The sequence below is a fragment of the Colossoma macropomum genome, unplaced genomic scaffold, assembly GCF_904425465.1.
Source record: "Colossoma macropomum unplaced genomic scaffold, Colossoma_macropomum, whole genome shotgun sequence".
Taxonomy (NCBI): domain Eukaryota; kingdom Metazoa; phylum Chordata; class Actinopteri; order Characiformes; family Serrasalmidae; genus Colossoma; species Colossoma macropomum.
This window is the reverse complement of record NW_023494787.1, coordinates 22598476-22623926: the sequence shown is the minus strand read 5'-3', so window position 1 is coordinate 22623926 and position 25451 is coordinate 22598476. Positions and strand designations below refer to the sequence as shown.

Below are 25451 nucleotides of genomic sequence, written 5' to 3'. Positions count from 1 at the left end.
CAAAGATGTGTTTTCTGTCTGAAGTTTGCTTCTTTAGTTTTGGGCGAGCTATGAGGCTAATGTAGCTAACTAGTAATGGAAGACTAAGCAGATCTCCATTACAGACATAGACATCTATCATATTTGCTTTGTTGATCCAGTGCAAAACTAAAGAAGCAAATGCTGATTCGTGTTGATAACTCGACTTTGTTTGAGGTAAGAAAAATCGTGAATTAGGGTTTCAGTGAAATACTCCTCTAAAAACATTTCCTTTAAAGAAATATTCTTTTAGACATCATAAACAGAACAGATGAGGTTGAGAAATTAGAGGTGGTCGGGATACTTAAAGGAATTTTCATTATACATGATATGTCAGGATATTTATTTGTTCAGACATCTGATCAGTTGGAACAGATAAATGAGAATCAATATTGCTAAATTAAAAAATATATACTATCAAAAACTGTGAGTACAATATTTTTTATTCAGTGTTTGTTATACTGTGTTGCACTAAATCCAGTTAAATGGGACTAATTTTGCTCTGCTTATAATGAAACATGCAGTTGGTCAGTGTTCTACAAGTACTGGCGATATGTTCAGAAATGCATACTGTATTGTGTTGTGGCAGAATTTATCACGATAACGGCATATATTGTCATATTACCCAGCCCTATGAGAAAGAGAGGACTCATCTGGAGAAACACACAAATGATCTAGAAATCATCTACTGCCAAACTGGACGTGAGGCCTGCCAGACACAAAGCCCATACAAAATAGAAGATTATAAAGCATAGCAAAGCAGACAGGATGCTGCCTTGAAACATCCCTACTGTCTTGATCAGAAAACCACCCTAAAACAACCTACAATATAATGCTGTTATCTATAAAAGTAGAAACTCCACACTGCAGCAGTGTAAAGACTGAAATCTGGCCATCTCTTTTAAAATCCTTTAAAACCGTTGTCCTATAATCAGTCTTCAGGAAATATATTTGTGGGGATCATTAAATCGGGAAAGTTCCGCAAACAAATATTATGAAAAATACAAGATTATTTTCCATGTATAATTTAATAAACAGACAATTTCATTAAATGAAAAAAGAACAACAATCTACTACAACATGAAGATTGTGTGTTCTCAAGTGTGCTTTGCTGCAGGCATTAGTATGTTACATCAGACATCTGTACAGGCTGCTGAAAAAGAAAGAGAACCGTTCTAGATTCACAGGTGTAGCCTGTATGTACAATCTGCTCAAACTCAATAACACTCTCGTCGCTTTGACAGTCAGCCGGTAATTTTCTCTTACTGCAAGAAAAGCTTTTCACCTGTGGCCACTGGGTGGCGCCATAAACGCATTCTCTCAATGCCTAATACAGTAACCGTTTCCCTCTGCGTTTACAGTAGCCTGCTGATGGCCAGTGCCAGGATAGAGTCTTCAGCTACAGTACTCAATCATATCATTATCACGGTCATCTTTTTGCCATTAAGTGTTACATTGTTTTCTTACTACTACTTTCCTGCTGACAGCTCAAAAATGGGTCTATATCCTCAAAGCTTCTCAAAGAAGTGCTATACGATCAGATCCATCTCTTATTTACTATGACCTTACTAACAGGAACCGACCCTAGATCCACACTCCTATTATGAGAGGCGGATAAACACAGCCCCAGCTTTTGTTGGTAGTTTCAGATGGTCTAAGCTGGTCTTTGATAGTCATTAGCTAGGTTCTTACTGACCTAAGAGGGGCCAACTGGACTAGGCGAAAACATACCATGAACTGGTCAACTGGTCAAGCTGATCACGCTGGTAGACCAGCTAAACCATCAACCTTCAATGAAAACATCACATACATGCTATCCCATCTTAACCGGTTTGGGCTGACCAAACTGGCAAAGAAACTGCACTAGATTCAACGGCATTAGACTGGATACAGCCTAAACAACAAAGCCAGCAGACAAAGTAAACTGCTTCATTCAAAGTCTGTCCCTCTTCAAAGTTTCCCTCTTTTCAAATGATTCTCTCCATGTATGGAACTGCTTAATTTAACCACCGCAGTTAGTTTCCTTAAGCTGCTTTTACACCGAGGAACATTCAGCGCTACACTTTTGCAAGTACAGTGGAACATTGAGCCGCTCAGGGCCACACAAGGTTCAAATGATTTCAATTTTTGCGCGACGTGCCTTGGTCAAGTCTCGGCGCGGCCAATAGGAGAGCAGCAGGCGTGCCTGCCGCCACCCTATAGGCTAGTTTCAGGAGCCCGCCCACTTCCGCGCCCAGCTGGCGAGCTCTGCTCATACTGCGACGGGTGTGAAAGCAGCTCGCCGCAGACAGGAGCGGTAAGCATTCAGTGTGAAAGCAGCTCACCGCGTGGGAGGCATTTCACTGCGGCTTTAACCTGAGACACTGTTTCCGATGCGTTCAGTGGTGTTTGACTGTCGTTCAGCTAGTTGTGAACGGAAAATAGGTTCATGGAAACACTTCAGCAAATGCCGGATAGACGTAAGAGGAAAGCTGGTTGGTTTCCCTGGTTAGTTTCGCCTCCTGTTGTCTCATATCCATTACACATTCAATCTTTTGCTCAGTGAGTTTGCGCCGTTCGCCAGAACCAGATAAGGAACCAGACACCTCCCTTGGCCTGCCTGTGCTAAAGCTTGGTCCACCTCAGCTTTCTGTGCTCACGTCACAGCAAGCATTTTTCCACTACAGCTGACGTCACAATGAGATAATTCGTCATAATGTCTGAACGTGATCTAAGCACAGTGCGTGTGGAATGAGGGAGAAAAGACTAAGGCTATATGCCGCATTGTGGGCAGGATGTAAGCGGTTGACAAACTGAGGGCTGGACTGGAGGAGACATCAATTCTAGTGGGGAAGATGAAGTTGATGAGTAACCTTGTGCAGCACTGAGCTCAGCTCTAGATAAACAGACACAACACCAACCTGCAGTCTTGGCTCAGTTCACTGAGAGAGGTCAGCGTAGTGTATGTAAGAAACTGATTGTCAGTTTATTCGGTCAAACTACTCTCAAAAATGGCAAGAAACTATGGAGGAACTAAAGACACCTTCTATGGATCTTCATGTTCATCTTCAACATTCCAGGCAGTTATTATAGATACTGAAATTGCATTCTTGACACTTGTATTATTTACAATCATTTTAATTTCATGTAAAGAATGAAAGACAATGTTAAAGATGAGAAAGAAAGTGAATTTAATATAAGACCTTAAATGATCTACATTTTTATATGTATAGAATTTTAATTAAATGTATGTAACATTCAGTATGCAGTAACATGACTACAATCAATTTAAAGGCCTCTGTTTGTAGTACAGTTCATTTAAACTTTTCTGTTACATATACACTCTAAGTTTCATCGCACAACTGTGTTCAAAGCAACACCTCAGAGTTCACATATAGATTCTAAGCCTCACAAAAACATGCTTTAAATGTATTATTTACATAACTGCATTTATATGTAACTACTTTTGATGCTAGTGAACTGCCATACTTTAACCTTTTACATGAACATTCTTGGCTAAAAAACATGTTTTGTCAGTATTTTCAAATTAGCTACACTGATTTTGATGATTTCAAGATAATTTATGAGTTTCACCAGACAATAAAAGACATTTTTAGTTATTGTTTCATAACAGCATAGTGTACTTCCTTTAAGGTGCTAGGCATTTGCAGCAGCCATTTCATTTCAAACACACAGACTGGTTTAATCTGTGCAAGACATCCCTAATGAACTCTCTGATGAACTCTCGCAGACAGTGCATTTGGAGGAACACTGCACAAAGCAAGCGAGATGTTCACACGTCTCTGAAGTCATTCTGTAGATACCATCATTATTTACATGTCAGATCAGAAAGATGATTGGTTGAAATTATCTTCTTTCTCCACACATCAACATAGCCATTACTTTGCTTCTTTATCTTTATCTCATCTTTACATCTAACACTTTGCTCTACGACTCTACTTGCTTATGACTCCCCTTTATACGGTTCCTATTAGCTGCTACTAAAACAGAACGACACTACACTGGCAACAAAATGACCCTGAATGTTCACTTGATTTGGAAGATTTGAATTCTGGTTTGAATTCCTGATTTTCATTTTGGAATTTCAAGTAAATTTTTAAGCATATTCATATATCTGACTTTGAAATTTGTTCTGTTAAAAAAATAAATTACATGTAAAAATACAGACATCGCTAAAGGTTCCTTTATGTTATACATATTGCTTTCTTCATAACCAAAGCTATTTGAAAAGACCACCTGGGCCTGCTTCATACTATATCTATACATAAATATTCTTTAATAATGTTACATTGGGGACCATGTTTCATTTCCACTGATAAAAAAGATCAGCATCAATTTTTGGTCTTCTCCCTTTTACTGTCCTCTTTTTTCTCTGCTGTCTGACCATGACTGTGTAGCTTAACCCTGTTATTTCAGCACATAGCTTAAATCCTCCACTGCAGGTTTTGCCTTTAGGTCAGTCAATCTTCCAGGGCAAAGGGCTCCAGGTCAAACTCTGGGATTGAGTCTGGCAGGTCAGGTAGATCATCATCATCCAGCCAGGAAGATGGCACTGTAAAAAAAGAAGAGATATAAGTTTAGGCTTGGGAGTTAACATGGATTCAGGAAGGTCTAATAGGATGTATGAGACTCCAACAGGACTGAGAGAAAGATGTTCCATGACTCTTGGAACTCAGGGGTGTGAAATTCAGGCTCTGCATGTTCCTCTTGATTCTACAATGCAGGCCTTAATGATTAGCTGATGAGTAGAATGGTGGTAGAATGCTGAACTCTGCAGAGCTGCAGCCTGCCGGGACTGGAGTCTGACATATTGCTGATGCTACAAAAGTGTGCCTCACCTGCAGTGCTGGTGCTGGAAAAACTATGCAGCCCTTCCTTGTTTTGACTTTGGGTTTCTAGGTGCCAGAGATTCTCGACAGCAGGCACCTCATTTTCCTCAACATCCTGGCACTTGGAGTCAGAAATTCTAGGAGCATCAGCAGGTTCTTTGTGGAGATGCCCAAGCTGTGAAATAGACAAGAAGGTAGGGTTCATATTAAGCTGCAAAATGCACACATACCAGGCAAAGGTTGGACAAACACTAAATATAGTGAAGATCTGTCAACAGCTCAAACCTACCCTCTGTGAGAGAGCCTGTGTTTGGCTGGGTGTCAGGTGAAGGCCAACATAGGATTTCTGTAAAATGTATACATCTTAAATATGAGCACAAACTGGACAAGGTGAAAACATTGTGCCTGATTAATTTAGCTTCCAATATATCACAAAAAGAAACCGCTACTATAGTTTTACATTTTCCCAAAGACTTACGAGAAAGAACAGCACTCACATTGTGAAGCCCAAATTCCTTATTTAGAGACTGCGCTGAAACTGTTTCACTGAGCTGAAGGTGGTCTCTCTGAGAATGGATCCCTTTCGGGTACTGTGTTGTTCTCTCTCTTCGCAGATCATGGACGGGCATCTTGGACTGTACTTTTGGCAGTTCTTTTATATGCATGCATGCACTGAGAGGTCCTTGTACTCCCATGTTTGGCATGTTGTGCTGGTTATGTTGGTTTACTTGATTCTGCCAGCATCCAGCATCTTCATCCTGAGAGGCCATCACAGTGGGTGGGGGACATGGCTGCTGTTTCTGGAAGGTTCCTGGTGGACCTTCAGGCTGGCTTTGGTATTGGTACTGCTGCTGATACTGGTTATGGTGCATGAGCTGAAGTTGTGAATTCCAACCTTGGTTAAGTTCTTGGTATTGTTGTTGGTGTTGCAGTGGCTGTGTGTTGTGCTGTGATTGACAATGTTGTGGCTGTTGCTGTAAGTATTGTTGTGAGGGTTGATATTGTTGGTGCAGCGACTGTTGTTGAACCTGCTGGTATTGATGATGTAAGTCTTGTTTTTGTTCATGTAACTGTTGTTGTGGTGGGCAGGGATGTGGATTCAGATGTGCTTTACTATGTGCTGAGTGCTGAGAATATTGTGGCTGTGATTTAAGTTGAGAGCTTGATGACTGTAAGACTTGCTGTTGGCACTGTTTTCTTGTATCTTGTCTGGACTGATCCCACCCTTCTGGTTGATGGTGCTGCAAAGATTGATAAGCCATTGGATGGCCTGTTGGTGGAAGATGACTATAGTGATAGATGGATGGTTTCGCTTCTCGTTGCACTTTGGTGGTATCAAGGGGTACCCCCTATAAAAATACAGCAACCACAATAGACATATTGAAAATGCATTACAGTACACTGAACTTGTATTTTGGAAATATTGATAATATGTATTTCCTGTCATATTCTGTTAGGGGACAGCAGGGCACAACCTAACACACTGTGGTTTTTGAGGAAATATCAGTTTGATAAAACTGAAAAATGCTTGATTGATTTGGAAACTCTAGAATGTTTTTTGATGAGTCTGTGGGACAAAAACTTTACTGTTTTGAATTTATATGGGGATTTGTAATTCTTTTATTGTTTATTTGGGAGGCTCAGTTGTAATATTGTGTAACCCCACCATTTGGAGGCTGTACTTTAGCATAGCTTGGTCTTGCTTTGAGTTGTTTACATGCTTCAAAATAGTGCTATTTTATAGCTACCAAGAGAGTGATTAGAATAATACAGACGTGAATTCTGTGACTTCTATGAACAACTCAGCCATCAAAAACACTTATGATGGGAAAAAAAAACGTACTTTCATGGAACCGAAACAGTCGTCAGGGTGAATCTCAGAAAGTATCTGTCGGACTGCTGTCCAAATTCACAGAAGAGGTTGCAATGGGAATACGAGATGACCAGAATCAAGTTCTACTTCAACTATTTCAAGCTACTCTATGTAAGATTTGGGGGTTTGGAAAATGTGTAAATGCACACAATGTGCGGAAAACATTTTGTATCTGTTGTGCTTCGACCCCATCCCTGAGTGGATAAATCTGATGACTGCAAGCGTGTTGAAGGCATTACAAGAGAACTCAGTCAAAACTTGGTGAAGGATGTGTCTTCCGAGTATGTAAGTGAATTATGTACTATTGTCATCATATCTGCATCAGTATAATGCTGATTTTGCACTGAAGACCTAAACATTGAGCCAAACCTTCTTTTTATGTCTGTGCATGTGAATACGTAAAGATGTAAAGATTTATGACGCGGTCTGGAAATCTCCGACCCAACACCTCTGACTTTTAAATTACTACTTCAAGCCTTACAAAGTGACTCACTGCTGCCCACGAACACATTTTTGCATGCTTTTTTTCTCCTGAAGTAGTAATGCTACTTCTTTCAGTTTTAACCAAAAATCATACATAGTGCAGCTTTAACTACATAAAATATCCATGTTACATTTTACCCCAGGTTAGACTGTGTCACTCCCATATAGTGTTGACTCTTATGTTTAACACTCCAGCAAATAATGACTGCAAATATTTTTATGTAGTAGCCATTCATTCCCTCATGTATTGAAATCCTTGATGATTTAATCAAGTCCATGTTCCCCAACAGTCAAATCTTACCTGGGCTATAGAGGAGAATGTTGAGGACACGTTGGGCGAGAGCTGCTTTGGTTGTTGCCAAAGTGATTCTCCCCCACTGGGAACTATTAGTGGGTTCAGTTGGGTTCTCTTCGATGACGAAGTGTTACGTGGCACCACACCCTGCCCAGAAGCATGTGGTGAGCAAGACAGAGAAGAGAAGGAGCCACCAATCCCACTGCTGTAGCTGCAATGACTGTCTGCAGACTGCGCAGACTGGTTACTCAGAGAGGAGCTACTCAGAGAGGACCGCAGGGACTGGCTGCTGACAGATGAGTGCAGGGAAGAGTTGCTGAGCGACAGGGAGGTGGAGCTAAAAGAGTCGACCAGAGAGTGACTGCTGAGAGTTGCCTGGAGGTTGGGGTTGCTTAGTGAAGACGGACGCGAGGGATTACTAGTGGATGCCTGGAGAGATGATGATAAACCTGAGAAAACAAGAAGGCCACATTTTATTTTGACCATCCCTTATAGATTATCTATATCTGTAACAAATGTGAAAATTGTTTAGGGCTATGAAAAATAAGGTGAATTTGATAAATAATATAAATATAAATCTTTACGCTAACTGAAACAATTTAAGACAAAGTCTCGTTCAGTTTTCTTACTTGGCCGGGGAAAATCAGTGTCTGTCATGATGGCAGAATGTGTAGCAGTAGTAGGCAAGTGGTGCATGCTGACGGGACTGCTGAGTGAAGAGGTGTGGCTCTGAGCTTCTGGGTCAATGACCTCAGGCACTGTAGATGGCAGGTGCAGGCTGGAGAGGTCTGGAAGAGACCCGCTGGTGCTGAGAGAAGGCACATTGGGAAGAGAGCAGCTCAAGTCTGGAGAAGGGAAAACACTGGGTGGACAGAAAAACATATGTTGACATATTTAGAGAGATGATATGTTTCTATATATTACATATTGTTCTTTTTGACCTGATAAACCTAAAAAGGAACTTACCAATTTCCAGGAGTGCCACATCCAGATAACACCAAGGACATCTAGGGAAAGATACATATCAATATAATAAACTTTTTTTTTCTGCGTGATATGACATGTCGCTATGCAAAGTGTCAGAGACCACGCTTTCATTTAATTTCCAGTCAAAACAGCCATTAAATACAAGATATTTTTCAGCATCAAGAAGCAGAAGACGTATGTTCAATAGAAAAGTACACAGACCAACTAAATGTAACATCAAAAATTTTATCTCATCAGTCTATAAAGCCTTACTGCACTCCTAAGATGTCCTTTTTTAACGTTCTAATGCAAATTTTCTTCTTTTTTTTGTCTATTGTCTTTTCTCAGTAATGGCTTCTTAGCAGCTACACATCCTTTCAGACTCATAGTGTTGAATTGTCTTCTCACAGTGAAACGATGGACAGAAACACCTGTGGATTTTTTCAGATCTGAAGCAAGAGTGGAGACTGATTTTCTCCATTGTCTTAAATATGAAAGTTTCAAGTACAGCTTATTTGATGGTGACTGTTGGTGGTCTACCAGGTCTTGCACGGTTGTTAGGAGTCCCATTTTTTCTTTAAATGCATTTTTTGAACTCCAGTTTTGGAAACTCATGTTTTTAGTTATTCTCCTTTGACTTTCCTCTCCATTATGCACGTGGATTATCTTACCTTCTCAGAAATATCTCCTTTAAATGCATGTGAGGATGAACTTTGTAAGGTAGATGCTTGTGTGAATGTAATGTCTCTTTGAAGGGGAACATTGTCAGTGCTAAAGTGCTAAAGTGGCAGCAGAGTGCACAAAATACAAGAGTAGACAAAAATACTGATACAATTGTTATTATATTAAGTGCTGGAGGCTTTGGTGTAATTTTCTCATAATTGTGTCCTGCTTTTTTCCTGACACTGAAAAATGGATAATTTGTATACACTATATACGTTTGGGGGAATTGGAGACTTCTCTGGTAAAAAAGTGTAATTTTCACACCATGAGGAAGAATAGCAGATGAACATAACATTTTGTAACAAAAGCAGATGAATCTGATGATTACATGCACGTTGAAACAGTATTCAAAGAGAATTCAGTCAAAACCTGGTGTCTCCCGATGTAAGTGAATTAACTACTAATGTCATCATATCTTCATCAGTATAATGCTGAATCAGTAATGCAACAACTTTCAGTCTTAATGAAAACAATCTTACATAGTACAGGTTTAATGGCTGTTTTGACTAAAATAAAATAAACAAAAGGACAGTAATATATACAGCAATTTTTTATTTGGGCAGTTATCTATGAGACAACCACTACCTTCTGTGATTTAGGAGGCTTCCCCTCCTCTTGAACAGTTTCTTCAATCAGAGGCACTGGATGGCGAAACAGTGGGGTCCCTTGGAGGGAAAAATATATGAACTAAATGGGTAATTAGTAAATCAGCTTACACATCTGTTCCTCTATTAGTCTAAGAAATTAATTAGTCTACTAATTATCTCAGAAACTGCAAAGTAATAAACCACTGGATTGACGTGGGAGTGGGTGATTTGGCAAAAATATTGAACCACAATACTTCACGACATTTTCATGATAAACAATATGCACCACGATATTCAGTTTTTCGAAGATTTAATAAGTTGGAACAGACAAATTAGAACTTAGAATTATTATAGTGCCACATATATATATATAAATACTATAATGATAATACAACCACAATAACAATCATTTTTATTCAATGTTTTCTAAACTGCACTGCACTAAATCCAATTCAACAGGCCTAATTATGTTCCCTTTGTAATAAATACTGATACTTATTTGCCCACCCCTAGGCTGAAGTTAGCATGCTAAACGTGAAAGATTAACAAATTCAAGAATGTCAAAAAACACTGTGATGGAAAAAAGATGTCACTGGTTTCAGCTGAACGTATCATTCTCTTTATGTATAATGATAACTGTGAAACTACAAAACAACATCGAATTCAACACCACTGTAATTCCACTCCAGCATTAAGATAAAATACAACTGAGTCACAGGAGACAAACTCACCACTTTGTCTGGAGCAAGCTGTCTGGACCTGAGCAGGATTTGAGTCTCTGATGTAGGTAACCCTCACGCTGGTGTGGAGAGCTGAGTCGGAGTTAGTCCTGCAACGGTGGATGAAAGCATGGAATAACATAGAAATTATATCACCTAGACATAGATATATTGCATTTATATTGGGTTTACATTGCGCATGGTGATCTAAGACCTATGCTTGGCTATCGTGGTTGCCATGGAAACACAGTCAATGTAGTCTATCTCACAGATTTCTACTCACCTACTCAGGGTTGTCACTGGTAGTTGGTCTACCTGACTTTTTCCATTCACAGATCTATTGGACCAATGTCTTTGGCATGGTCAGAATGAGAGGAAGAAAAAAGAAACATTCAAATGCAACCACACATAATAGAGAAAGCAACATCATTTTCAGTGTCAAATTAATAAGTACAGAAAAGCCAAAGCAAAATGGTGAACATGTGCTTCATAATGTTACCTCCTCCAGCTGGGGCCTGACGGAGGAGACAAGTGGAAGGAGAGATAGGGAGCGCTGTCAGCCTAAGAAGTGCAGTTAAGGTTACAATATCTCTGAGTTGTGACTGTAATTATATGTGTGATTGTGTCTAGTAATTATTTGTGAGAAAACACATTAGCTTATAGTGAAGTAGACCAGTGACTGAGATTAGTGCTAGACTTTCGTAAATAAACACAGCGGAAGCAGATTATTAGCTGGGTTTACTGTGAGGGATACATGTCTCCTGCTTGGCCTTCCAGGGGGGATGGGTCTGTGATCTCTCGGTCCATGGTCTGCTCTCAGGTACTCCTGCTGGGTGAGAGAATGGCAGTCTGAGTTATAGAAGAACTGGCCCTACAGGCCTACAAATAGGAAAAAATGCAAAGTGATGGAAGGTAGATAGAAACAAAAACAGGTGGTAAAAGAGCATCAACAACAACCTTAACAACAACAAGGAGAGCAACCTGATGACATACCAGTGAATATAACTAACGCGAAATATTTTCCAGGCTCCACATCTAATGTATACACTGTGCAGTCAGCAGATATTTGAACAATATAAAGATTTTAGCTGCTTTTGCTCTGCACCCCAGCACAATTCATTTGATTCATTTGAAATTAAGCAATGACTGTGACAAAATAACAAAACTGCACTGTGTCACTGAGCAAATATTTACAGAAAGAACTGGACCTTTCCCTTGATATTTTGTACATATGTTCACGTTGCAATGTACCACCAAGCCAAGCATGGTTAGTTTTGCTTGATGTGAAATCAAAACATTTAAAATAACATACAATGATCTCATTCCTTGCCAGAATATAGTACAGAACAGAATTCTTTTTGAAGGATTCAGGATCCACATGACATGGGCTTAGTTAGTGAGGAGAACAAGAAGGTGTCACTTCATCAAGGAAGAGGAAAACTGGGAAAACAATAAAAGGGCTGTTTGGAGGCACTCACCTGTGCCTCTGCGGAACATTTTGTTATCTGATTGACATTTGGCAGGGATCCCCCATAGTAGGAAGCCAGATTTTGGGCTTGTCGAAGTCTCTGAGCCTGAATCTGAAGCGTCAATGATGGGAAAGGTGTCATCCAGAGCAGTGGCATGAATTTGAATCTCAATTATGGAAATATATCTTTACAACAAACGCATGTTGCACATTTACATTCACTTTTATGTCTAAATGTACGACATATAACAAGTAAACAATGACACAGTAGAACACAGGAACAGATGTCATTAGAATCAGTACACACTGCGGAATAAATGTCTAGTATGTTGACACTTTGCTCAAAGGAACTTATACAATTTGCACAAACAATATTTTCATAGTAGCAGCAGGAGTAGCTTTTATTTTGAAAAGAGACTACATCATGGTCTATGCAATTTCATATCTAGATTTACCTGAGGCCATCAGGTAAGCTATTTCTGTAAACCTTATAAATCCTCGCTGTGTAAGACAGAGAACAGCATTCGAGTTAAAATTAGGCTTATTATAACTTTATTAAGCAGTACCTTCATGGCCATTTAATCCACTGCCCACCTCTGGATAAATCTTTCCTAATTCTGTATTTATATGTAAGGACAGATAAACTACTTAGTTCAGTTTACTGAGTGACATGAGCTTAAGTTAGTACATGATACTGCTTTACTATTACTAGAGTGTATTTGGGAGGAAGGGAATCTTTGTTTCAATTACATTTTAATCCATCACACTTAATTCCTTTTTTGCGTTGAATTATTTTTTTATTATTAATTTAATTCTGTTTTCTGAGTAACAGCACTGCTTTCTCTTAATTTCCAACTTTAGCATTTCATTTCAGACCAAAATTATCCCAAATAGAGAAGAATCATGCCTACCAAACAGGGCAGTATGACAGTATAGTTATTGTGATAAATTACGTCACAGTACAATACAATATGCTTTTCTGAACATATAGTGGATATCGTCACTGACCAACTGCATGTTTCATTATAAAGAGAGCAAAATTAACTGAATTTAGTGCAGCACAATATGCCAAATATCGAATAAAAATCTTGTGTTCACAATTTTTGATCGTATTTTCTTTTTAAATTTAGCACTACTGGTTCTTTTTTCTCTGTTCCGACTGACCAGATGCCCGAAAAAATAAAAAAATATCGCGTATCGTGAAAAATTCTTGAAGTATCGCGATATTAAACTGTTGTCATATCGCCCAGCTCTGCTAACAAGCCCAAGTTCGCCTGTTGATAGACAGGTCAGCTTCTGACGGCTTCGTCAAGTTCTTCGACCGCGGAGATGTGACTTACCCTGTCAGCGGCTCAGGGTAAGTAACCTGTGATATGTATTGCTAAACTATTTGTAAAAATACGCTGCGTGTTTAGACCTGAGATCGTTACAGAAATGTGCTGGTGAAAAGTAATGTTGGTCACTTCAGTCCGTTAAGTCAGCAGAAGTAAGTTCGCTACAGTTACGGCCTCTCCTAACTCGCGCTGACTGACTCACCCTAGTGGAAGTGATGTCCATCATAACCTCCTGAAAAGCGGCGTCGTCTTCAGCTTGCCGCTGTGTATGTAGGGCGATTTTCTCGCTAAATTTGCGAGGATTACAGGTTAAAGATGCGGACCCTGCTCCAGCCCACTGTCCATGTCCTGCAGCCCCGGCGCTCTTTCCTGCCATGTTCATTATTACAGTCCATAAGCCAGAGAAAAAGTTGCCTTCCGCGCACCAAACGCCGAGAGTAACCCGAGAAAGAAACAGTCTCCAGATTCAACGGAAATACATTACGGGCAATGTAGTTCCGAACGACAAATGAACATCTGTTACCGGCTGCGCAAGCGATCTGCAAAAACTACAAATCCGCACTGTTTTCTTGCAGGTGAATTGAAAAAAACAACCATGGGAATTGTGGGAAATGTAGTTTCAGGTAGGGCGCTCTGCATCCGATTAGCTACGCTAGGCTGCGCATATACATGTTTTCTCCTCATATATCATCACGTGCAGAGACCATAATAATATATTAAGCGGCATTACGGCGAATGCACTCACTACCGTGTGTTTATTTATAAACACAAAATTACATTTCGGAAAAAAAGACTAAGGCGGACAAACTACTAAGAAACTACAATTCCCATGTAGTCATTGTTCTGGCGTTTCAAAACCTGTAGATGTACTTCCGTTACACGCAACTGCAAACTGTTTTTGAAAAGATGTCTGAAACAAACGTGGAGAGTAAAGTTGAGCGGGCAGCTAACAACAAAAGCGTCTCCCTCCCCATGTCACGCGTAAGACTGATAATGAAGAGCTCTCCGGATGTGTCCTGTATTAACCAGGAGGCCCTTTTCCTGACGACGAAGGCAACGGTACTTTGTGACTGTTTCTCTTCAGGATGACTAGCCGCTTAGCCGGATAGGTTAACGTTAACTGCAGTCTGGTGGCGGTGCTAACGTTAAAGACTGGCTGTTATGAAGGCAGTTTGTTTTATATTGTGTTTAAGCTTAAACTTTAAAGCTGAATCGTAAAATTAAATATATATTCTCAGTGTATTACCATTAAATAAAACTTTAAAAACCTGGTAAGTAGTACTTTTAACTACTATTGCATCGCCCTGTCGTCAGGTTAGCACGATGCTTTTTGTTGACAGTGTTAGCTGCTGTTTAGTTTCACCCAAAGGTAATTACACATAGCGCAAGTCGCTTTATATTTGACGTAAATGCAAATGCTTTTTTCATTAATTGCATGTGCTGTATTAATCCCTAGGAGCTTTTTGTTCAACATTTGGCTCTGTCCTCGTACAATAATGGATCTGGCAAAGACACAAACGCTCTGTCATACAGTGATCTGGCGAACACTGCAGAAGAGACAGAAACCTTCCAGTTTCTTACAGGTGAGAGGTTTCTGTTTAGCTAGATAAAGCTAAGCACATTTAGGAGACGTTTTGGGGTGATAGACGCTAATGATGTCTTGTAAAACCTGTATTTTACCCTCATTCTCTTTCTCCTTTCCTAGACATTCTTCCAAAGAAAATCTTGGCTAGGGATTACCTTAAGTCCCTGCAGGAATTGGAGGAAGATGAAGACAACTGACATTCCAGGCAACACATAAACAGGCATTACAAGGATCTGTTACTTCTGCATCATTCTTAGTGCATAGCATGACATGAACAGGTACAAAAACAGCTCATTCCACACAACAGAGGGTGGTGGATAAAATTCATGACTGTATGATTTACACTTCTTGACATCCTGCGTGTTTGAGTGGTTCCATTTGTTTCCCTCTACTGATCCACCCAAGTTGTCATTTTCTTACTGGCCTAATCACAGAAACATCAAAAGGCACACTGCACAATAGTTATTCCATCGCCACAAAGCTACCTGTAGCCTAAATGCAGAAGAGGTGTACCCAGTTTCAGGGATGCGTTGTGCAAGATAAAATACTGAGAGAAAGTGTTGGAATTGTTTCTGTTGTATGTCTTAACAAGGTTCTTTGAGAAACTGCACATTCACTGATATAGTCCATTACTTTATGCATATCTAGTCAAAGCTGGCTCAAGTTCCTGAGTCACAGCTGCTTTGGAAGTAGTGCTGCTCAGGGCATAAACAATCTGTGTGTGTTTGAAGGGGCATTACACTGGCACTTTTCCAAGTGACTGTTTTTGTCACTACTAAGGAAAAAAAAGTGTATTGATGTCAATGTGTGCACTGTACAAGTGAAATAAATTGATATTTTGTAAGAATTTTTTTGCTTGTAATTTCCTTTTCATGTGAACTATCTGTTGATTTAAAATGACACACTGATATACTACTGATCTATTTGCCTAACATTTCATTATGGATTAGAATCCTTTCCCAATTAGTGCATGTGCATTGGCTTCTGCTCTTTACTGTGGAAAATTAAACTGCTTTGAGAGGACAGCAGTGTTATTATTATCATCTTTATTATCATTATTATTATTATTATTTGAGGAGAAGACATACACTGAATTTCAAAATTGTGACTCTTTTAGTTGAAATTTGTAGTGCATCTGATATTTTGAATGGTGTACTGTATGATGTTGGTATGCTTTTACCAACAATAAACTTTTGGTTTCTTATTTGTTGAGTTTCTTTTCCCAGTCCTGTAACACACCTGTCATTTAAGATGGTTGGATTGACTAGTCATGTAGTGCAAACTCTCCATCTTTCTTTTACATGTTACTGTTTATTTAAATCATCAACACAGATTGTGTTGAACCTTAAAAGAATGGCCTGAAGGCTTTGAGTATTAAAATGGATTTTATTGTCACTTCTATAATGCTTAACTCTGTCTGTATCTGAAATGTTATATTGATTTTGGTTCCTATGTTCAAAGAGGTTGCCTGAGCACAAAGCTCAAATCGTTTTTTTTAATCATTTATCACACTTGTCTAGGTTTTACAACAGAAAATCCACATCTGACTGTGAACAAATGTATAAAAATTACATGTAATTAAAAAAAAAAGGATTTTTAGATGTTCTTGCATCTAAGACATCTTCCTAAACACAATTGCATTTCAGAACAGGTGCCATGACATTTTTCTTTAACATACTACATTAAGTATTTGGACATGAATGGGTTAATGATGTGTTAGCAGAACATGAAGTCACTGGGAATAAGACAGATATTGTCATGACTCAAACAAAAATATAATACACAATAGAGAGATACAATACTTTAAGCATGCTTTTGCGTTAAATCCTGTTTCCACAGACATGCACTGCACTCGAGAATAATAAGTGAATTTTAACAGCATTCAATGTGCCAGTAGTCTGGCTAGTCGATGCTGCATGATGTCTAAGATCCGCTCTAGATTAGACAGATGCTGTTCCAGAAGTGCTGCTGTTTGATCCTTGCCAGTTATGGAGTCCACGGTGGTTGCAATCTGCTCCTTTAAACTGAAAAAGAGGAAAATTTGTTCAGTAATTTTCATTAAAGCAAATTCGCAGCTGCTTCAATCCAATCTTTAATACTTCAAGAGAAAATCACTTGGTTTTTAATTAAAAAGCTAACTTGAATGTGCTTTTTGCAGTTAAACGCAACTCTAAAGACGTCATCATATAGTAGGAGACAAGACATGTATTGTTATACTTAACAGAGAGACATAGTCAATCCTTTTTAAACAGTAAGATCTGTGTATAATAAACTAACCCTGTTTTTAAAGCCAGACATTCATTACAAAAGCACTCTAAATCATACAGAGGGAAAGGCGCTGACGTGTCTTTTCCACCTCTTACATCATTGTCAAGGAATTCAGCAGTGCTGGTGGGCTCCAAAATGGTATCTTCAGATAAAGTTTAGTTGACAGGAGGGGCATCTTTTTTATAAGAGTGGGCAATACGACGATATAACATTGTCACGATAGATGACGTCATGATGAACTTGTCTAAGCATATAATGAATATCCTCAGTACTTCCAGAACACTGACCAGCTGCATATTTCTTTGAAAAGAGGGTGAAACAACAAATGAAATAAATTATAGTTTTGGACAGCATTTGTTTAAATTTGGCACTACTGGTACATTATGTATGTCCCAAATGATCAGACTTCAGAAAAACAAATGGTCATGTTTCATGAAAACGTCATGACAGTATCACATATCGTGATATCAGAGTACTGTGAGAGACCACCCGTTTGTTTCATTACTTTCCAGTGAAAATGACCCCAAAGTACAAGTTATTCATTTTTCAGTGTCAGGAAGAACAGATAGAAAACATATATGTAACAGAAAATTACACAAAAGCCTCAATAACTAAAAACAGTCATATGCAAAAGTTTTAACACCCCTGGTCAAATGACATGTTTTCTTGACCTTCTAACTGAAAACCACACAAGCAACTTAAACATGACATGTTTTTGTAAATTCTAATGCACACTTTCTGTTTATTTGCTGGGTTTAATATATTGTAAAAATAATAATAATAAAATATAACGTCCTATTTTCTCTGTATCTATTTATATCCGTAATAATTTTTAGAGCTCCAATTTTGGAAACTCCTGTTTTTTCTTTTGATGTTCTAGTTCATTAAATCCATTATTTAATTATTTTGTATCTAATCTTCTCAGAAATATCTCCTTTAGCCATTTTAGATGCACATGAGAAGAAATTTGTAAGGCAGCTGCGGTGAGTTTAGGTCGCTGCTTGTGTGAATGCTAATGTCTCTTTTAAGGGGAACAGTGTTATTGAGAGATTTGGGAACAGCTTTTGTTTGGAGGACAACAGCTGTAACTCGCTGGTTTTGAGACTGGAAAGATGGAAGAGTTAAAGTTGCAGCAGACTGAACAAAGTAAAGAGTGGACAAATTAAACACTGATAGCGTTGATTTTATATTTACTTTTTCCAACACTGAAAAATAAACTTTTACTTCATATTCGTTTTTTGACATAAAACTGAATTAATGAAATGGTGGTCTCTCACATTTGCACTGAGCTGCATATTTTTTTGCCGTCTTGCCCACGCTTTACTATTTGAATCTGGTAGACATTTGATTTACCTGGAGAAAGTGTAGTGTTCCCCACCCTCCCTCCGTTTCTCCTCCAGGTTGAGGAAGACCTTCTGCATAGACTCCACTGTCTGTTCAATGCTGAAGTGTTCTGCCCGGACCCCCTGAACATCCTCCCTGGCCTGCTGGTCATAAGAGGCTCCCCCTTCCTCCAGACCGCTGGCGTGGGACACAGCCTGCAGCGCCGCACGGTTCTGCAGCACCAGCAGACGGGTCTGCTCAAACTCCTCCGGCCCTGCAATGTCATCCCAGCACACAGGGGAGGATGGGGGCAGCCAGAACCGCTGTGTGCAGTTGGCCGGTTGTCCAGGTGTCTCTGTTACAAAGGGGCTGTCAGCGGGGAAGCTATGCAGGAGCTCCTGCAGACCAGAGCCCCACTCCCAATCTCTGTCCTCCATTTCAGATGCCACCTCCTCACTGCCCCCAGGACAGCACACACTCAGGAGGAGCAGCCAGCTGGACAACCAAACCCATGCCATCCTGTCACAGTGTAGCAACATAAAAATAATAATAATAATGATAATAATAAAATAAAATAATGAAAAAAAAACAGGTACAACAGAAAGCCTCAATAAGTCTCAATTCTACACAGCAGCGCAGATTTTATTCTACTTCAACTAATTAAACTATATATTCTGTTGTTTAAAACTGCTTTTGGCTCAGATATAAAAATCAATAATAAATGTGTATGGATTACCTGGTGGTTTTAGATAGGTAATAAAATAGCTACATCTGCCTTGTAGACATCATGACCCCTGGTTCCTATCACCACCACTGTAAAGAAATCTGAGTTGGTAAGTTTCCCTACAGTGAACCATTTCACATCAAACCACTCTGAATGACTTTGTTTACATCTCAACTGATACTGATATTTTGAAATATCAGTGGAGTTCCCCCTTAAGAGAAACCAAATAGATTATTACTGTTTTAGACTGATATATGTACCTCTGTTGATTGGCTGCCCTGTATTAAAAAAGGCAGTCAGGGCTGAGACACTCCACATAGCTTTAGAGTGAGTGGGCGGAGCTAAACTGCTGTAGCCTGAATAGGTGGAAATATGCAGATACGTTGGTTTTAATGGCGTCACAAAAACAATTAATGTAAAATGAGCTTCCGTGTGTTACAGCCTGAGGACTGAATGGTACGTTCTGAAACATTAACAGTGCTACCACACATCAAACTACTTAAATTTACACTTACCTCTCCGTCAGAGTTTAGTCTAGAGGAGAGTTTCAAACACACATCAGAAACACCAGAGCTCTTACTTTTAAATGGGTTTGATGTGTGTACATACGCATATGCTATATTCTGTGCGTTTTATCGGAGCTAGTATCAGACTTTTAAACGTAATGGGACATTCAACCACATCCTAACGTCGAAACACGCCATCCATAACCGACACTCGGCCACTGCAACGTGCTGAAGCGTTTAAAACGTGAACGCCGTGTTTTCTCCTGTGAGAAGTTCAGCCTACAGCTCGAGCGGCTTCCTATTCATACATACAGCGTTTTCTGGAAAAAAACACGTAGCTTAAACAGTCCGAACAGCATCGTTCACGTTTTCCTGACCAACAGCTCTCGACTCGACTAAATGACTGAATATCTTTTAAAGTGTTTGTTGTCTGGATAAAGTAAGCAGCAGTGTTATCCTACCTTAGCGGGTGTCGTACTGAGCGCTGTGTGCTCGAGTGGAGCCGTGTGGCTCGTAACTGAGCTGCTGGAAAATCTGACTCGTTTTCCCTGCTGCTGTTTTCAGCTGAGCACCAAATGCTGCACCATTTACTTGCCGGCGCTTTGCAGTTTTGTCTTTTTTGTGGTATGTAGGTATGGCGTTTGAAATATGTCTAATAAGTTTCGTCTGGACTTCTAAAACTAAAGTACACTCCGGAAAATCTCACATTAGTGCATTCCGCACTTTCCTATTGTACGAAAAAAACTAAACGAAACAAAGGCAAATCTTCACATGCAGCTGTTAGCTGTTAGCAACTGACACTGACTTACAGTGACATTCATGTAAAGCAGAGGGCAAAAAGCTCTGACTGTAAGATACAACTGTGTAAGTTATTGATGTCCAGTATAGAACAGACTGTGACTTTATGACATTGTATGGTACCAAAGTCTTCTATAGCTGATCTGAAAACATGAAGTCTCATAAACTGATTTATATTGATTAATATGTTCTAAAAAAAATCTAAAGGCACATAATGTCACAGAGGAACTTTATATTGATGTTCCAGATAGGCCACCCACTGATAGTTGTGCTAATCCAGAATGAGCTTTAAGATGCTGCTTCTGTAGAATTTAGCGAGACCAGTGCATGATGGCTATTTTTTATTTATAGTAGAGCCTGGACATCCTATTTAAGTTTAGCTGTCCAAGTGGCAAGAAAGCAGAGTGGGAAAAAGCAAAGCCTCTTCACTGAATGACTTGATGGTTTTACAAGATCTTGAGTCTGGGGGTTCCATTACAGGCACACATTTTCTTTGTTGAGGCAAGTCCAGGTGAAGCAAGGGTGTGAGACCCATTTGTGCAGGAATGTGAAGGCATTTTGGAAGGACACCTGTACATAATCTTGGAAAGAAATGTTAGCTTTTATTTTACATTAAACCTGAAAGAAAAAACACAAATAAGAGACGGGAATTTAGCTGATGCTTATGTCCGATATATACTTTTCCTGTAAATATTTGCCAATGCTGCTAAATAAATATCTATAAAAAGTAGAAATTGGGACTACATCCAGCTGGATTAGCATAATAGTAAACGACTAATTTTTACAAAGTTACAAATGAGTGAAATGAGATTTTAGCACAATAGACTAAACATTCTCCTCAAGTTCAACAAATACATTAAATATCAGATTGATATATATCAATATCAGTCAAATCTAAACATCTGTCAATAGCAGTACATTTTTAAAAAGTTATCTGGCAATACCAGTGTGAATCGATATCAATATTCACATTACTCAAGCTTCTTAACTAAGCTACAGCAGTATGATGCCCAGTTAAAGCCAGTCAGTCATTCAGCTGTGATCAGGCAAACCTATGCTTCATTAAGTTAAGAACATAAACCTTGGCTTCAGTCCAGATTGCAATACTTTGGGTCTCGAGAGGTCCCACAACATCTGTGTTTATTTTGTGTTTAGGGTTGCTTAGTGTTTAAGAGAAAGCAAAGAGAAATCTGAAAGTCCAGCACAATGATGTCAATACACAGGAATGACAACAGAACTTGGCAAAAACAGTAACGTTTGTGACTGCAGAGGAAGACAGTATGTAAAAAAAAAGCTGTTTCTCAAATGTGAAAAATGACTAAAGGACAAAACACAGTCAGAGGAACTTAAGTTTATTAATCAATGCAATATACAGTCAAGCAAAAGAGTCAACTATATTAAATGATACGTATTCACATTATGTCCTAGCAGGGTTTACAGCATATCTTGAGTTTGCAATCATAATTAACAAAAAAAAAGAAAGAAAAGCAGAAATGAAAACTCTCAAAGCTCACACTTTACATTAACAAGAAATAACGATGACACAGAGCTTAGCAGTGAGCCCGAACACAAGAATGAGAATAAAATACCTCATCACAACAGGAATGACAGCAAATTCAATTTGGCATGTGGTTAAGGAGGAAACATAAAGAAGTACAATGGCTGAAGTGAGGGGGAGGTTTGAGCCTGCCAGGCAGTGCAGGAATGCCTCAGTAAAAACTTTGGTCACTTTGCTTTTCCATGGCTTATATTAACATGGGGGAAAAAAAAAAAAACCCTAACCATGCAGCCTCAACTGGAGTGTCCTGGAGTTCGTGGTGTTGATTACATGCTTGGGGCAACTGAGAGTTGTCTTTTCAGACTATACTGAAAAGAGAAATCCTTTTGTAGTTCCAGGACACTCCTACATTCATAGGAGGTAGATTTATAACAAAACATATGGCATGATTGGCAGTGACTTATAGCAAAGCATAACTTGCATGTTCTGGTGAGTAGTGCATATTTTAAGGCCAGATAGACTTTGTGATGTTTTATCCGTAAATGCAGTTCCAAGGCTAACTTAAGACACAGGTGAGGGAGTGCAGGGAGGAGAAGCAGTAGCAGATACAGCCCTTAAACGGCAATACCTGAGTCAACAGTCATTTATGACCATATCAAGTCACCAAATAATTATCAGGGGACAATAATGACCCTCGTTGAAACTAGAGACCATATCACTACAGAAAACATCAGTAAGGATGGCCAAAATCAAGATCTTTTCTCAGAATACAATGTTGGATTTCCTGTGCACTGTACAGCATGTGCCTTCATCACTCCAATGAACAGCCAAAGTACAGAACGCTGTTCCAAACGAGGCTGCAGTTAAACCTAAAAATCATTTTGAAGCGCATATGCACTGCCTTGCATGTACATCAAACCTCCCTCTGGGGAAAACTGTTTTGCCATGTTTGAGAAAAAAAAATAAAGAGGTTCACAAAAGAAAAATAAATGTCGATGCAGCATATATCAGGCTTATGAGGTACTTCATGTCTCTACACTTTTTAGCAAAGACCTCCACGTCAAATGGTTCTTTAGGATTCCTATTATAGCAGATTATACCTCGTCTTAATTTTCTTTTAGTCTGTCTGCCCGATTTTAAACTGGGCGTAAAAACTGCTTAGAAAGTGCAAAATACAAATACTGATCGTTCTATGCAGCATTCACTCAAGGTTGCATGATAATTCATGTATAAATTATTTGATGTGGCAATGAGTATCAAATTAAAAGGATTATCACCCATTATAAATACAGGGGGTGAGACAGATCTGAAAAGGCACACATACAAACAAAAACAGAACACAAATTGGATGTCTTTAGCTCAACAACAAAACAAGAACATCGATTTAATTTCCATACAACCTTTTGTACCTTTTACATGGATTAAATTCTCTCCAAACAACTGAAATATGCCAGTGTATCAGTATGTGTTGCAACACATTCAGTTAGACTTTGAGAATTTAAATTAAAAACAAATTCCCTTTCTAAAATGTAGCTCGTTTAAAATGCATCAGATTACATTAAAACTAACTAGCTTATTCTTGACCTGCTTACCCTTACTGTGGAGTTTTCATTTAGCAGACTGTTGTAATGAAGGCGATGCCCTCTAATTTGTTTATTGCAATACTGGATACAAAGAGAAATTAAGTGTAATGCAGGCATTTTTACAGACATGAAAACTGACAGACATTGAGACTACCACTTGACACACACTGCCAAGTTGCTTCATTATATTCAAACTGCGCTGCCAAACAGATTTACCTACAAAAAAGTAAACATGCTTGAACTTCTGGATGCACCAAATTTGCTTTCTCCTAGTATTACAAAAACACAGCAGTGGTCATTGGGTCATTCCTGCCCAATGTTTCCATCTGAAATATGACACATTGCTACAGATGGGCATGAAGATGACACTGTCGGTGTACAAAACGCTCATAAACCAGACAAAACCAAGAACACTATCTCACTCTACAAGCTCCCTTTAGGTGGGACTCCACAAGTAACCCCAAACAAGAATCAGCTAAAGAAAGCCAAACAACATGCACCCGGTAGAAAAGACAAACTACCAGATTTATTGCTCTGCATTCACCCAAACAGGGAATTTGCACTCTAGCCTTGCTGTTTCTAAAACTATTACAAAAAGCAGTAATGCCCACTGATAAGCATGTTTCAATATACAAATAAATGATCAATTACTTAGGACTACAGTGTACGCCAAATGTCAGTTTACAGTCCACTGAAAGATTATTCATTTACTACATTTTAAAAAGGGAAGCTTTATTTCTGCTCACAATTTGGTCCCCAAAATTTTGTACACATCATAACATCCCTCATTTTAGTCCATAATACAAATTTTAGTTTCAAAAATGTAAAATAAAACTAAATACCTCTAACACACAGTATTGGCTTTTATTGTTTGGTCACTATTATTATTCTTTGTCATGATCATATAAATTAGGGATATATATAACGCTAGCACCCGACACCATTCTGAGGTAGTTTTCAAAGTTGGTATAAAAAAGCCAGGTCATTAAGCAAGTCACGATTTTTTTTTTCCATCTTTCACACAATAACCCTTACATTTCAGTACTGTGTGTATATCTGGATTATTGATGCCCAATGATATGTCTATTTTTTCAATAAAAAAATGTTTCATGTATTTGTGATTACGGCCTAATGTTTCAGTATGTGCTCTTGGAACTCTTTAACAGACCATGTCTAAAGGGATCACGAAACAAAAAGACAAGCTTTGTCTGGATGGCAACTGACCTGTGGAGAAATCTGTCAAGTGAGAATTTGCTAATCAAAGCCTTTACTTTATGCACACAGTGAACTGGAGCTTGTCAAGTACCACTTTTATGGCTATCAAGTTTACCACAAAGCAGGCTGTTAATGAATTTTCAAAAGGGCTGACAAACAGTGATGAGAACCAAGGTTCTTAGGTTGAAAGGAGAACATGGGCATTACGCTATAGCTCAAAATAGTGGCTGGATGGAACTAGACGCTCTTCGAATGAAAATGTTCAAAAATGATAGACATACTAAAAAGAAGAACAAACAAAACACTACGACGTTGCCCTAAATTATATACAATTCTTACAGTGCAGCACCTCAAACACAAGCAACAGAATTATTTTTTTGTGCCAGTGTGTGTCCTTAATAATTGCCCAAATGCTTGAATGTATGAGCACACTTAATTCTTTAGTCCTTTGTCCCATTACACGTAGCTGAACTGCAGTTTCTATAAATTCATGAGACATTGCTGAGTGCATGGAATCCTGTGGCTATTTTAGCCACTATTTAAAACTTTTGCTGTTAAAAGTACATTCATATACATTATGGTTTTGATCAGGGGTATTAGTAGACCACATTTTGGACATTGAGATCATCATAAGATGCACTATAGAGAAGGGCACC

The 25451-nt window shown here is 38.9% G+C and overlaps 3 protein-coding genes across 6 annotated transcripts; 1 reads left to right on the top strand and 2 right to left on the bottom strand.

Annotated features, from left to right (window-relative positions):
- Positions 1 to 3164: 3164 nt before the first annotated feature.
- On the bottom strand, positions 3165 to 13845 carry crtc2 (CREB regulated transcription coactivator 2). 4 transcript variants are annotated; one of them, XM_036566469.1, is made up of 14 exons: positions 13498 to 13845; positions 11972 to 12073; positions 11236 to 11322; positions 10993 to 11054; positions 10777 to 10845; positions 10506 to 10603; positions 9773 to 9852; positions 8465 to 8505; positions 8128 to 8360; positions 7505 to 7947; positions 5345 to 6196; positions 5137 to 5193; positions 4857 to 5022; positions 3165 to 4570 (listed from the first exon to the last, which is right to left on the bottom strand). In XM_036566469.1, the coding sequence occupies exons 1-14, from the start codon at positions 13675 to 13677 to the stop codon at positions 4479 to 4481; spliced, it is 2562 nt and encodes an 853-aa protein (XP_036422362.1). In that variant the 5' UTR covers positions 13678 to 13845; the 3' UTR covers positions 3165 to 4478. The 4 variants fall into 4 exon arrangements, with proteins under 4 accessions (XP_036422362.1, XP_036422363.1, XP_036422364.1 ...); XM_036566470.1 differs by having other exon boundaries at positions 11236 to 11319; XM_036566471.1 differs by having other exon boundaries at positions 11248 to 11322; positions 13498 to 13844.
- A 330-nt stretch (positions 13846 to 14175) lies between these two features.
- chrac1 (chromatin accessibility complex subunit 1) lies at positions 14176 to 15729 on the top strand. The gene is made up of 3 exons (XM_036566475.1): positions 14176 to 14354; positions 14752 to 14878; positions 15001 to 15729. Exons 1-3 carry the CDS (start codon positions 14202 to 14204, stop codon positions 15075 to 15077), a joined length of 357 nt encoding a protein of 118 aa, XP_036422368.1. The 5' UTR covers positions 14176 to 14201; the 3' UTR covers positions 15078 to 15729.
- A 296-nt stretch (positions 15730 to 16025) lies between these two features.
- Positions 16026 to 20422, bottom strand: si:ch211-57n23.1. The gene is made up of 3 exons (XM_036566474.1): positions 20163 to 20422; positions 18502 to 18990; positions 16026 to 16904 (listed from the first exon to the last, which is right to left on the bottom strand). The coding sequence occupies exons 2-3, from the start codon at positions 18987 to 18989 to the stop codon at positions 16763 to 16765; spliced, it is 630 nt and encodes a 209-aa protein (XP_036422367.1). The 5' UTR covers position 18990; positions 20163 to 20422; the 3' UTR covers positions 16026 to 16762.
- Positions 20423 to 25451: the final 5029 nt, after the last annotated feature.

Excerpts from the sequence above, each read along its gene's own strand:
- crtc2 (XM_036566469.1), bottom strand. The coding sequence starts at position 13,677 with ATGAACATGGCAGGAAAGAGCGCCGGGGCTGCAGGACATGGACAGTGG. Across the intron at positions 11,323-11,971 it reads AATGTTCCGCAGAGGCACAG|CAGGAGTACCTGAGAGCAGA; the intron begins GTGAGTGCCTCC and ends TCTCTCACCCAG. Across the intron at positions 9,853-10,505 it reads AGCTTGCTCCAGACAAAGTG|GGACCCCACTGTTTCGCCAT; the intron begins GTGAGTTTGTCT and ends TTTCCCTCCAAG.
- chrac1 (XM_036566475.1), top strand. The coding sequence starts at position 14,202 with ATGTCTGAAACAAACGTGGAGAGTAAAGTTGAGCGGGCAGCTAACAAC. Across the intron at positions 14,355-14,751 it reads TCCTGACGACGAAGGCAACG|GAGCTTTTTGTTCAACATTT; the intron begins GTACTTTGTGAC and ends ATTAATCCCTAG. Across the intron at positions 14,879-15,000 it reads AACCTTCCAGTTTCTTACAG|ACATTCTTCCAAAGAAAATC; the intron begins GTGAGAGGTTTC and ends CTCCTTTCCTAG.
- si:ch211-57n23.1 (XM_036566474.1), bottom strand. The coding sequence starts at position 18,989 with ATGGCATGGGTTTGGTTGTCCAGCTGGCTGCTCCTCCTGAGTGTGTGC. Across the intron at positions 16,905-18,501 it reads GAACACTACACTTTCTCCAG|TTTAAAGGAGCAGATTGCAA; the intron begins GTAAATCAAATG and ends CCTCTTTTTCAG.